The following is a 14,047-nucleotide window of genomic DNA, read 5'->3' as shown; positions in this document are numbered from 1 at the left end:
GGTGATTTTGGACCTTGACCACTAAGGTCGCTGAGGAACTTGACACCACTATGGGGCCTTGACCCTTTTTATCTAAAAGATGTAATTTTCCAAACTGAAAATCCATGTGCAATGATTCCTTTGTAAATACTCTCTTTTTCCATCACTCCTTACATATTGTGCACCTTGGATAGCTCTTCAGCTCCGTCCTTCCTGTTGCAGCCCTGGCCCCATCCATTTGAGCCGCATGAGCATGGGGGACAACCAGACCTGGATCACAGAGGTCACCTTACTGGGATTCCACGTGGACCCCTCACTGGAATACTTCTTCTTTGGGCTCTTCTCCTTGTGCTATGTTTTAACCCTGCTGGGAAATGGAGCTATTGTATGGCTCATCTGCCTGGATCACCGACTTCACACTCCCATGTACTTCTTCATCTCCAATCTGGCAGTTGTGGACATGTCCTATGCCTCCACCAATGTCCCCAAGATGCTGGTGAACCTCCTGAGCAAGAAAAGAACCATCCTCTTTGTCCCTTGCATCATGCAGACCTTATTCCTTATGTCCTTCGGCGTGGCGGAATGCCTTTTCCTGGTGGTGATGTCCTATGATCGTTATGTGGCCATCTGCCATCCCCTTAGATATTCGGTCATCATGAGCTGGAGGGTTTGTATTACCTTAGCAGTGACCTCCTGGATACTTAGCTTTCTCTTGTCTCTGGTTCATATCATTCTCATCTTTAGGTTGCCCTTTTGTGGACCTCATGAGATTGACCACTTCTTCTGTGAATTCCTGTCTATCCTTAAGCTGGCCTGTGCTGACATATCGCTCAACCTATTGGTCCTCTCTGCTGGTTGTGCGTTGATTGCATTGGGGCCCCTCTGCGTGGTGCTGGTCTCCTACACCCGCATCCTCATCGCCATCATAAGGATCCAGTCTGGGGATGGACGCAGGAAGGCCTTCTCCACCTGCTCCTCCCACCTCTGCGTGGTCGGGCTCTTCTTTGGCAGTGCCATCATCATGTACATTTCCCCCAACTCCAGCCATGCTGAGGAGCAGCAGAAGGTCATTTACCTGTTGTACTCTCTGTTTAACCCTATGGTGAACCCCCTGATCTACAGCATGAGGAATGCAGAGGTGAAGGGTGCCCTGCGGAGAGTGCTGTGCAAGGAGAGCTCAACCTGACAGATGTCAGAGAGCCCTGGATTGGTGACTTTGCCCTGTGGGACATGGTCATTGCAGTTTTTTATCATATGCTGGAAGAAATGTCACCTAAATGTAATATGCCAGCCCCAAACTTTAAGAACTTAAACTAAAGTGCTTATAAGAAGAAGAAGAAAAAGACGGAGGAGGAGGAGGAGAACACCTTCATGACAGTGAGTTTGGCATTGATTCTTTTATAAGACACAAGAAGTAACAGCAGTCGGAAACATTTCATGGGCAACACTTGAAGCTCTGGATGCCTTCTGGTCTCGGTTGTAACAAACATACTAGGTAAGAGGAGCCACAGAATGTGTACATGGGTGAACATTTCTGTGTTCCAATCAAAGTTTATTGACAAAGAAAACTTGGCCAGATTAAACCCAGGAGTGGGGGCTTACTGATTCTTTATTTGCAGCTGAGAATTCATTCCGTTTCAGTTGATACCAACTTAGAGACCAATCCTGGGAGGCCCCAAAAACCACAACCTGAGACTGGATCTCTTCAGAGGGTTCCACTTGGAGGGCATTTGGGGGTGATCCTATACTTCTTTGGCAAGTGCTAAAGCTTATCTAGTCTTAAACTTCGACTGCAATGACCAGTGCTTGCTCCATCATCATTAGAATCTCCGAGCAGTTTCCGTGCTATCGATCACTCCTTTGAACCTGAGACCTGGAATGAGAACCACAAACATTATAAATTAGAGCTTCAGAAATCCAGTAGACACAAGTACAGAACCCTCTTGTACCAATTGGTTTTGCTAACATTGGCTTAACCAGGATCTTGGATTATGCTACTTTATAAAAGTTTGTTGCTTATTTATTAAGAATACTTACCTTAATTAGGTAGGAGTACTTACCTACAGTAATTCACTATGTGTTGAATTAATTTTAGCTTTAATTATTGGTGGTGAGAGACACTCTCCACATAAGGGGAAGTATACTGGCTGAAGTCCACGTGCGGGTAGATAGTCCTGCAAAGTGCCACTCTCACTTTCTAAACTCAGGATCATATGGAGTTATTGTAATAGATGGATCTTTTTCAAATAAAGAGAAGACTCATGTAGACAATAGCTCAGAAGGATCCCAAACCAGAGGATGTCTCTGAAATTCAGAGCCGACACTGTGTTGGTTGCAATCATCTCCTGATAATAAGGTGTGTTGTTGTTTTCTTCTCCATTTCTGGTTCCACGGAGCCAATGTTAAGGTGAACACACTAACTTCTAACCTTCAAACACTCTCCATCAACAGTTTCTAAAAAATCTTCCACTAATACATTTCTCTGCTATTTTTTATTTGTAACATTACAAAAATATATCTTCTCATAAGAAGATTTGAATGTCCCAGCTATCAAATTAAAAAATATATATATATATATAATTTGAAAGTTAAGAATGCAGAAATTTGGATATATAGAATTAGTTTGAAATTGTAAATTTCAGGGTATGACAAATCCTTAATCTCTTACAGAAAAAAAAGTATTGTCTCAAATATACATAATTTTGAAAAGATCGCTCAAGATTTAAGTGCTATAGAAATATATTGTGATGTTGCCCAGCTCCCAGGAAGCACAGTGTCTGAGGTCTCCAAGGCTTGTCTTCCAACAGACTCTCATCTAACTGAGGTGTCAACCAAGTCTGCACAGAAGAAGCACGCCAGTCTGTGTGATCCAAGGATTGTAACCAATAAAATCCAAATCTGAAGGAGGAAATAGTATCGCAGCTTAAGTGATAAACATCTGATTTTTAGAATGCTATGGATGATAGTGGAAACCTAAAATTCATTTGCTGGGTCCCCACATGGATTAAGCCTCTGGTGAATCCCCTGATGTGAATTGTCATGTTATCATCACAGAGAGCATTGTAAAGGCAATTAGGACAGATGTAGTTAGGTAAAATGTACTACTCTTTCATTTGATCTCCCTTTTGACCCATTTCAAAGTTGTTTGAGTTTTTAATACTTTCTGCTTTATTTTCGATAGAGGGCTGTTTTTTCTCTGTTTTGTCTAGTCATAATTGTTTTTGTTGTTCACATCTTGCTTTTGTTTTATTTGATTTTCCCTATGTGAAATTCGGGATAGGTAAAACTATAGAGACAGTAACTGGATTCATAATAACCAGGGGGCACAGCAGGAAAGTTTGAGGGTAACGGAGAGCTAATAAAATGGGTATGAGAGAAAATGTTGTGAAATTGCTTGTGGTGATGGTTATACAACCCTTCTTATAATGATTGAATGATTAAATGTTATGCTGTGTGAAGTATATGCCAATAAAACTATTTAAATGCATCAATTATATTTTTTTCCTGTTAATGGGACTTTGTGGTTGTGGGTGGTGTTCAAAATTTTAAATTCCAAAGTAACTTTCTAGCTATTTATTATTATAATACTTCCCTATAATGCTATATTTTTGTTAATCTATTATTTTATTATATCTTTCAATTTTCCTTTACTTCTTCCTTTTCTTTTGCGAAGCATTTATTGAGCATTTAGTTAATCAATATTCATACTTATATTTTTGTATATCTATCCTTATTGTTTTTCATGTTCCTCATGTTATTTCCCATAACTGAGATTTGTCAAGTTTTAGACATCTTCTCATCTTCCTTTGTTTTAAATTTACATAGAGTTTGGTTCTTCAACTCTTCAATTTTTGATATTTTTGTTTGTATTTTCTGACTCATTTATTTTCTTTCTCTTTTGAGAAGGTCACTTATCGTATATGATTATCTCGGCAATTTAACGGAATTGACATTCTCTTTTAATTTTAATTATGCCACTTTTGAGACACTTCTTTTAATCATAGCAGCTTACATTTGACGTGTTACCATCGTTTCCAATTACTTTCCTCTGGATGATTTATTTTCATTTGTCAGACGCTAAGATAATTAGTTGACCCTTTAATTTATTTATGACACTTATTTTTACATCCCGTTCCATCCGTTCCAACATGTACATTTTCATGAGGCTCACTGGAATCCAGTTTTTTGCTTTCTCTTATAACAGTAACCTCGGTTAGATTGACCAGTGAGCTGGCATTCCCTTAGAGAAAAGGCCTGATTTCTCTGGTCACTCGCGTGAGAGAAGAGCTGGCAGGCTGACTCCAGCTAAGACAAATCTGCTGATGAAGGAATGTTGGGTCTAGGGTCAATGGTCAGGTTGAAGTTCCCCCAAGTCAGGAAATCACAGCTACTCTGTCTTCTTGCACTACACAGCTCTGCAGAGACGGACTTCACCTGCAGGCCCTGGAGATGCCACAGAGACAGAGAGATAGACCTGGACTGTGGATTTCCAGCACTGAGCTTGGATGAAAGACAACGGATCCTTCTCTGAGCAGTTTTGAAGGTCTGCTTTTGTTATTGTGAACTGCCTGTTATGTTTGACTCTCTGATGGACATGAACAAACCGAGGACAAAGACAACAGGATTAGTAGGACCTCATGCCGGACTCACTTGAGACAGCACACACTATATCACATCTCCAAGTGGGTTTTTGATGCAGAACTCCTCAACACAGCCTGCTCATGAGTGTTGCCTGGGCTGCTGTGTACCCATGGGAGCCCAGACAGTCAGAAGCAGCCAAAAATAAAAAGGAAAAGAAAGAAAAATAAAAATCTGCAAAATATATTTACAAAATAAATTTTTCTCAAACTTTACTAGGGCAGATAATTGGAAGCAAATGACACAACAATGAAATGAAATTTTAAAAGAATCGCATGGGGTTTAGTACTTTGGGGTGCAGATACAGGAGCCCCAAGGTCATTCCATTTACCAGTAGACTGAACATGAAGAACAGGGAGAAGATCCAGAAGAGAAGCAGTTCCATGGATGCGCTGACCTGAGAGATCCACTGAGATGAGATCTCTAACCCAGGATTGATCACATCTCATTTCTGGACAACAGCTTGTAAGGCATCGATTTCTCAAGGAATCAGCAAAGAGCTATGAATAAGAATTGAAGTTACTTAACTCAAAAGTGAGCTTATATTGAGGTTGCATGTTGGTTCCTAATTAGCACACCTCCTATGAGATTTCTTATCTTTTTGTTTTGATAGATATTTTTAAAATCCATTTGGAACTACAGAAAAGTGTCAAGGTGGGACAAATGTCTCTCTTATTCCTTCACCATGATTCAGAAAATAGTACCTTAAAAACATGATTTTGTTTAGTTTCCTGCAAAATCTCATATTTTCTAAACAACTTGGCAGTCAGCCACGTATCTATCCATAGCTACTCCTTTCCCTTCAGCAACAGGGACATGGCATAATCTCACCACAGTAGAGGGGTCATAATCAGGACACCTTGTACATTTCTATTTCCCCCTGATCTATACTGTGCTCCGCTGATCTGATCATCCAGATCCCACACTTGATACAAGGTCACAGACTTTTGTAAAATTATTCCTTAGGCACAGCTTTCAAGCATGTTGTCAGTAAACAATTTAGTGTATCAGAGAAGGAAGAAAAGTGTGCTAACAGTAAATTCTTATTCTATCAGCAAAGGAAGAAAAGCTTGTAGGGTGGATAATTTAAGAAGACGCAGGAGTGTCTTTCATAACCTATGTTAGGACACAAATGGATGAAGCATGGAGACATAAAAAAGAAAATAAAAATAAGTACTTCAAGACTGAGAGCTAGAGGGGCAAGCATGGCAGATGAAGCGTGTGACTGCAGCGAGGATCGACTGCTCACATCGATTATTTAAAAACAACTCAAATGCCCCTCATTTAATCTGCTTTAAAGTACATTTTTCTATGTTCTAATGTAGATTAAATATGTTATTATTACTGTGAATATACCGCTTGCATCCCATTTGAAGAACCAAAGTTCTGTGGAGACCTAGACTGACAGGAGACTCAGATCATGAACAGAGAGGGACAAGAATGTGAGAGGCTGTGTGAGAAACACACGTCTCTGCTGTGTTGGCCTCCATGCAGGAAGAGAAAGGCCACACGGAGGCTAAATGAGCTAGAGGTGTCTGAGATGGAGGTTAACTCATAAAAGACATTTAAAAGGAAGAGGTGGCTATTCAGAAATGTTAAAACAAAATGATTTGTGATTGAAAAACTTAAACTGAGAATTTTCTAAGAAATGTTTTTCTTCTTTTTTTCTCATGGAGGACACCCTAGAGGGTACCATTGGGTGATTAAGCAATGAGTGATCTGAATTCAAACTAAATTCACTGCCATTGTGTTAACTTAACCTCAGGATAAGATAAACACTCCCCATGTGGGTCTCAAGCTCGTTATTGGAACAGAAACCCATGTCTTGTTCCCTCCAAGCTAATGCAGAAGACCAATAAGTAACCCGCTATATTAATCACTTCTTCACATTGAAAATGGAGAAGTGGTCAAGGGAACTGCCTCATGATTGTGGAGACAAGTCCGAGTACTGGAAGAAATGAATTTATGACTTGACCATAATATTTTCAATTCCTCTGGCTGGATCTTGCATCATTTTCAGAAACAATAAGTCATCGACTCCAAACCAGCACAGAGGAACTCATTCCCTTGGGACTACCCAAAGAACACAGAGAATACACGTGGAGATACACTCACTGGGTCCCATGCTAATAAGGCAGTAGCCAATTATTCCCTTCCCTCTAGGGAGAGAGGGAGGGGATGGAATCCCTCATGGCTCCTTCTGAATCATTGCTGTGTGTCTGGAGAGTGAGCTGGGCTCACCTGGTGCCTGAAGAGGCCCTTGCTCTCAAAAGACAAAATCGCAATGCAGTTCGGTTAGTGTTTTGTAACAGGGCTTCCCTCACCGTGCGGCGGCTTTAGCATCAAGACTCAACCCCACTCTAAAGGCTCTCCCTTCCTGGTGACGAGCATTCTGCATCCTAGACTGTGTTTAAAGAAATGGCCGGAGACAACAGCGCTCCAAGTAAAAAGCTCATTCCCCAAGACAGCGACTGTAGGTGGGAGATGGACCTGGGGAAGGACAGCCACCACTGTCTGTACATCAGTGACAAATGTCCTTCCCTGGATCATGAGCTTCTGACACCAGCCTATCCTCATCGTCAGGCCCGGAATCTCAGACTTGTTATCCCTGCTATGGACACCATGAACAGGTCTTAGGAAAGACAAGGTGATCTGGAAAGCATTTGCTGGACTGTAAAGGATTTACCAGAACTTTTACTCCATTTGTTAGGATTCGCTGTCAGTCTAGTTTGTGGTCTCCCGTAATGCAACTAGCTTTTTCTCCCCATTCTTGAAACACATGCAAGTTTAATGGCATTTATTTTCACATTTGCCCATTAGGTAATTTTCCAGCCAACAGTAATGAGACTTGCAATATGTAACCCAAGTCCATGTGACCCACAATCAGATGGTAGCCTGACCACCTCTCCTAATCCACTGACCCCTGCGTCCCACTTTCGGGCGCAGGTCCTCCTCAGGCAGGGCTGACTGTACCGTTTCCACATGGACCAAGGCTGGCATCTTGCAGCTCTTCTTTCATCCTGTCCTCTGAAGTCATTCTAAGATGAGAACTTAATCTGGCAGTGACACCCTTCACTGCGGTATCGGTGATGGTGGGCTCACCCCAGGCCTTTGTAGAGGGAAAGAAGGTGCTCTGACATGCGAACCCGAAATACTAGCTGTGTCTTTGTCTCTACTGATTTACCACATTCCCGGGTCTCACAACTCACAACAGTTATTTTTCGTGATAGAGGTTTTGTGTCATAACTGTTTCTATGTAATGGCATAAGTGTGATGGGTTTTGAGTGTTACACCCATAATATGTGGTCTGGATATTGTTCACATCTGATGAAATGGAAAGATTGTTATACTACACAGTGTATTGGCAAACTTGATATATGTCCTGTATGAATACTTTATTCTATACTGTTAGTTTATGGGTTTTTTCCCCCTGGAAATTTCTGTAAAAGTGTGTCACATATGAAATCCTTTATCCTGGATTATTTTCATAGTGAGTTTTCTGGATGCGTCATAGCTTTCTAGTGGTCATGGTGGTTCTCATTTGATTCTGAAGCACCCAAGGTTTGTTTTTAAGCAGCCTGGGTATGGAAGGATACAGATGAACAATTCACTGAGGGAGCTCACCTGGGCCCTCCCAAACTGCCTCCCATGTTCCCTGCACAGGACCAGACTGCTCCCTGCACTCCACCACTGCCTTAGACTGTCACCACTCAGCTGCTTGGGTCACACGTGTCTCTTCAGAGCGGACTCAGCTATTAGCTCCATCCCTTGAGAGACAGGCCTTCTGAAGTCATGCCTTTGTTCTCCATCATTAGTCTCCTTCCCTACTCTTTAGAGCTAATGGGAGTATTTTATTCTATGTATTCTTTCTTTTTAAAATCATTTTATTGAGGGTTCATACAACTTTTATCAAATCAATGCATACATCCATTGTGTCAAGCACATTTGTACATTTGTTGCCATCTTCATTCTCAAAACATTTGATTTCTACTTCAGCCCTTGTTATCAGCTCATAACTTCCCCCTTCCTCCCTGCCACCCTCCCTCATGAACCCTTGATAATTTATAAATGATTATTATTGTGTCATGTCTTACACAGTCCATGTCTCCCATCATCCACTTTTCTGTTGTCCTTCCCACAGGGAGGAGGATATACGTAGATCCTTGTAATCGGTTTCCCCTATCTCCCCCACCCTCTGTCCACCCTCCTGGTGTTGCCACTCTCACCACTGGTCTTGAGGGGTTCATCTGCCCTGGATTCCCTGTGTTCCCAGTTCCTATGTCCAGAATTGGGATCATGATATTGGGGTGGGGGGAAGCATTTAAGAAGTAGAGGAAAGTTGTATGTTTCATCATTGCTACCCTGCACCCTCACTGGATCAACTCCTCCCTGCGACCCTTCTGTAAGGGGGTGCTCAGTTGCCTACAGATGAGCTTTGTGTCACCACTCCTCACTCGCCCTCATTCACAATGTTATGATTTTTTGTTCTTTGATGCTTGATACCTGATTCTATCGACACATCACGATTGCACAGGGTAGTGTGCTTTTTCCATGTGGGGTTTGTTGTTCCTGAGGTAGATGGCCACTTGTTTTTCTTCAAGCCTTTAAGACCCCAGATGCTATATCTTTTGATAACTGGGCACCATCAGCTTTCTTCACCACATTTGCTTATACACCCACTTTGTCTTCAGTGATCGTGTCAGGAAGGTGAGCATATAGGAATTGCCAGTTTAATAGAACAAAGTGTTTTTGCATTAAGGGAGTACTTGAGCCCAATGTCCACCTGTACCTTTATACTAAATCTATAAATATATGCACATAGATATATTTCCCTGTCATCATATATAAACATATTTACATATGTACATATATGTACATACACATGCCTGTGTTTAGACCTCTATAAATGCCCTTTGCCTCCTAGTTCTGGGAATAATTTTAAAATAGAGCCTGAAAATATACAGTGTGTCCTTAAGAACTCAGGATTCTGGCTTTTGGAGTTTGTCTTTTTGTTCTTTCAGGGCGACAATTATTGATATAATTTTTGTTGAGTCCAATGAGTGCTTGTTCATTTCTGCAATTAAATTTCTTAAGTTTGGATTATCTAAAAAAAAAGAGTTTCCAATCCAAATACTTGTAAATTTGGAACTTCTATGCATACACAGTCATTTAACACTACACCAACTGGCTTCTACATCAAAGATCAGAAAATACAACTGTACATGTACATTAAAGAACAAAAATTGAAATCATTGTGAATGAGGGGGACTGCAGAGTGGGGAACCAAGACCAATCTGTCAGTAACTGGATATCCCCTTACATAAGGTCAAGGGAGGAGATGAGCCAGTCAGGGTGTAGGGTAGCAATGATGAAACATACAACTTCCCTCTAGTTTCTAAATGTTTCCTCCCACCACCACCACCACTAACATAATCCCAGTTCTTCCTTACAAATCTGGCTAGACCAGAGGATGTATACTAGTACAGATAGGAACTGGAAACACAGGGAATCCAGGACCGACGATCCCTTCAGGACCAGTGCTGAGATGGGCAATAAGGGGAGGGTGTGGTGAAAAGGGGGAATTGATTACAAGGATCTACGTAGAACCTCCTCCCTGGGGGATAGACAACAAAAAAGTGGATGATGGGAGACGTCAGCGAGTGTACGATAGGATAAAACTATAATCACTTATAAAGTATCAAGGGTTCATGAGAGCGGGGGGTGGGGAGGAAGGGGTAAAAATGAGGAGCTAATACCAAGGGCTCAAGCAGAAAGCAAATGTTTTGAGAATGATGATGGCAACAGATGTATAAACATGCTTGACATAATGGATAGATGTATGGATTGTGATAGGAGTTGTACAAGCCCCCAATAAAATGATAAAAGAAAAAAGATCAGTGTGTTTGACAGGGTTCTCTAGAGAGACAAAACCAAATTGCTAATAATTATATATATATATTTATAAAGGTAATATACAACTTCTAATAATTATATATATATTTATAAAGGTATAAACAAAATAGAAAATACAAAAGCACGAAATGCACTTCTCCCCATGACAAAGACCATTTCCTTTACTCTGCAACATTGGGATTTTTCTTTGCTGTGATCTCACTTACAATTTGGTGGATGCTACAATAAATTTCTTCCCGATTTAAGACCCAGATAACTTGAAAGAGAATAGCCGCACAAAAATTAATTGCTGGAAGTCAATTCCAACTCATGGCACAGCATATCCTCCTTTATCAAAGTAGAATTCTGCCCCACAGAGTGTCCATGGGTGACGGCTTGAATCAGATCATCATGTCAGTCTTCCATCATGTTTCTGGGTAGACACTCAGCTTCTAGTTCTAACCAACAATGAATCCTATCTCTTCTGCACCAAACCAAGCCCGCTGCCGTGGAGTTAATGTGTCTTGGCAGTGACACCATAGGAGAAAGCAGAACGGCATTCCCAGAGTTTCCAAAGCTGTACATCTTGATGAAAATAGACGACTTCCTCTTTCTCCCGAGGACTCCTGATGGTTCAAACTACCAGCATTTTGGTTAGCAGTGGAAGACTTATTCACTGTGTCAGTCGGGCAGCACATTCTATACCACAACTGCTTACATTGTGCCTCTCTAAACAAAATGGAAATTGGAATTCCAATCCCCTTTCCAGTGAAGGATTCACCCTTTCTCAAACTTGCAGCTCCCCTGTGAAACACTGTGAAAAATCCCGCAGAATCCAGATTTCTTGTGAAACTCCGTAGGGGTTAACCCTGCAGCAAAGTAGCAATTCCATGCAATTAACATTTTCTCTTGCTTTATAGATTTTTACTTATGGGAATAATTTATTTTGTCCTCTTATAATCAGTCAGTTTTCTAAAAATAAGGCAAAATTCCATGCACAACCTGGCAGAGTTGAAGGCAGGATCCACTGGAAACAACCAGTGTGAGAGCTTGCACATTTAACCTGCAGAATTCTCCCACAGGCTACAAAGTCCCTCAAGGTCCTACGTGTGTAAATGCGTTTGCAGTTTAAAACCGCAGTGGATTCATACCCACATCTCATTTACTTTACATGGGAGACAGGTTCAGGCCATTTGTTGTAGGGCTGAATGGTATCCTGTGTCACGGGAGAAGCAAAACAAATTTAACCCAGCTTATATTGGTTCCCAACCTTTAATGCTATAAAAAGAAGGGCAGGAGTATTTCCAGGTACTTGCTCCCTCAGTTGACCTCCACTGTCTTCCTGTCCCCAAATTCACCAGGCTTTCTGGAGCAGGGATTCTGTACTGATTGCTTCTGGGTAGGAGAATCCACCCAGCCCATGCTGGCGTTGACTGCCCACATCTCACTTAAGCGGAGGTTACTTTGGCCACATGGCAAGAGGCTGAAGTAGCCCACGCGGTCCCTGGGGACTGAGAAGGTGTGAATGAGCAGGAAGGAAGCTGGCATTAAGTGTCAGGTGACTGAAGTGTCTCTAACTTGAGAGTCTGCACTTGAAGTCCTAGAACACATACCAAAAAAATAACCGTGGATCCAGTAGAACATACAAGTCTAAAAGGAAATGTTTCCCAACGTACTGAAAATAGGGACATACAAGTCTAAAAGGAAATGTTTCCCAATGTACTGAAAGTAGGAACAGTAGAAGCCAACAATGAGAAATTGTACAGAATAGAAAATAAAACAAAACCTGTAATTTAATACAGTATTTACTGTTCTTATTCATATCTCTAAAATATTATTTCAACATTAGGACTATGCTCACTACATACATGATACAACCCTGATGCCAACATTGAAGAGCATGTTAAGCACTTGCTGATTAAGCTTATTAAAAAAATGAAGCCTTCCGTGTGCATTTCAAACCGATATAAAGACAACCAAAACCTTCCAAGACGGGCAATGGGTAACATCATGACAAATGGATGAAAAAAAGGACAAGAATATAATCTTGCTTGTCTCCACAACCCATGCTCATGGAAGCATCAGTCAAGATGTGTTGTGCTGAGCACTTCTGACACACGGGTCCCCCTTTATTTCGCGGACTGAAAAGCAGGGGTGTCGTTGTGAGGACTAAGGTGTGCCTAACCCTGGACATGGTATTTTAAAGTGCTTCAGAGCCATGTGAAAGCTGGACATTGAATAAGGAGACTGAGGAAGACTCGATACATTTGAATTGTGCTGCAGAAGAATATTGAAAGTGCCATGGACTGTCCTAACAACACACAGACCTGTCTCAGAAAACTGCAGGCAGATGCTCCTCAGGGTGAGGATGCAGAGCCTTACTCTCACCTACATTGGACTTGTGATCAGGAGAAACCAGTCCCTGGAAAGGGACACTATTCTTGGTAAAGTGAAAGGGCAGTGAACAAGAGAAAGACCCTTGAGGAGATGGACTGGCCCAGAGGCAGTAACAATGACACCATACATAAGACGTGTGAGGATGGTGAAGGACCAGGCAGTGTTTTCTTCCTTTTACATATGGTCCTAGGAGTTGGCGCAAATAGATGGCACCTAAGAAGACTCATAAGAATAGTGGTTTACAAATTAGATTAATCAGTATCCCAATTATAAATATACTCATATATGTTAGTTTATATTCTAAATGTTTAAGAGAAACACTACAGCGACAGTTTAAAATGTTCTGTTAGGTTTGAACTTTTGGTCTGCTTCAAAATCAAAGTTAACTCTTAGACGGTTACTGCCAAGTTGAGAAGAAAGTGGAAGGGGGTAACACCAGAAACTGTGGTAAAGGATCTTACTGTCCCACAATCCCGAGCCTACATCCCTTGTCTGTGGGCAAATCCAGGCCTCCCAGGAACTGAACGTTAGAAAGAGCCAATCAGCAGCTGACCGACTGATCCCCCTCCCAGTGACCCTCACAGATCCATCACGAGCGTGGCAACAGGTGGCAGCACAGAAGGTCCCCAGGGGATTTGATAGCTGAAGGAATAGCCAAAATTGATCCAACATATTGTTGTTCTTCGGTGCCATTGATTTGGTTCAGACCGACAGTAACGCCATGCACAGTAGAAAGAATCCATGTCTGCTCCCTCTGGTACCATGCTCACGAACGCCCCCCTGCTGGACTTCATTATTGCAGCCACTCTGCCAATCCTGCGCCTGGAGGGCCTCCCAATATTTACCTGCCCTCCATTTACAAGAACCATATCCTTTTACAGTGACAAATCTCTCCTGTTAACATGTCCAAAGTAGGCAAACATAAGCCCTTTCCCCATCCTTACCCCTAGAGTATTCTAACTATAATTTTCTAAGACATATGTGTTTGCTAATGAATTATTTTTCAGTCTTCCTTATTCAATATCCATTGTTCACATGCATATGAGGCAATTGAAAATGCCATGGCTTGAGTCGGGTGCACCTCAATTCTCAAAGTAACATACTTGCTCTTCGATACTCTGCAGGGTCTTGTGAGCAGATT

At 41.6% G+C, this 14,047-nt stretch overlaps 1 protein-coding gene across 1 annotated transcript; it reads left to right on the top strand.

Annotated features, from left to right (window-relative positions):
- The first annotated feature begins 232 nt into the window (after positions 1-232).
- Positions 233-1,165, top strand: LOC142456644 (olfactory receptor 2A12-like). Its single transcript, XM_075557792.1, has one exon. It carries the CDS (start codon positions 233-235, stop codon positions 1,163-1,165), a length of 933 nt encoding a protein of 310 aa, XP_075413907.1.
- Positions 1,166-14,047: the final 12,882 nt, after the last annotated feature.

Source organism: Tenrec ecaudatus, chromosome 9 (assembly GCF_050624435.1).
Source record: "Tenrec ecaudatus isolate mTenEca1 chromosome 9, mTenEca1.hap1, whole genome shotgun sequence".
Taxonomy (NCBI): Eukaryota; Metazoa; Chordata; class Mammalia; order Afrosoricida; family Tenrecidae; genus Tenrec; species Tenrec ecaudatus.
The sequence above is the reverse complement of the archived record's forward strand: the minus strand, read 5'-3'. Positions and strand labels throughout refer to the sequence as shown.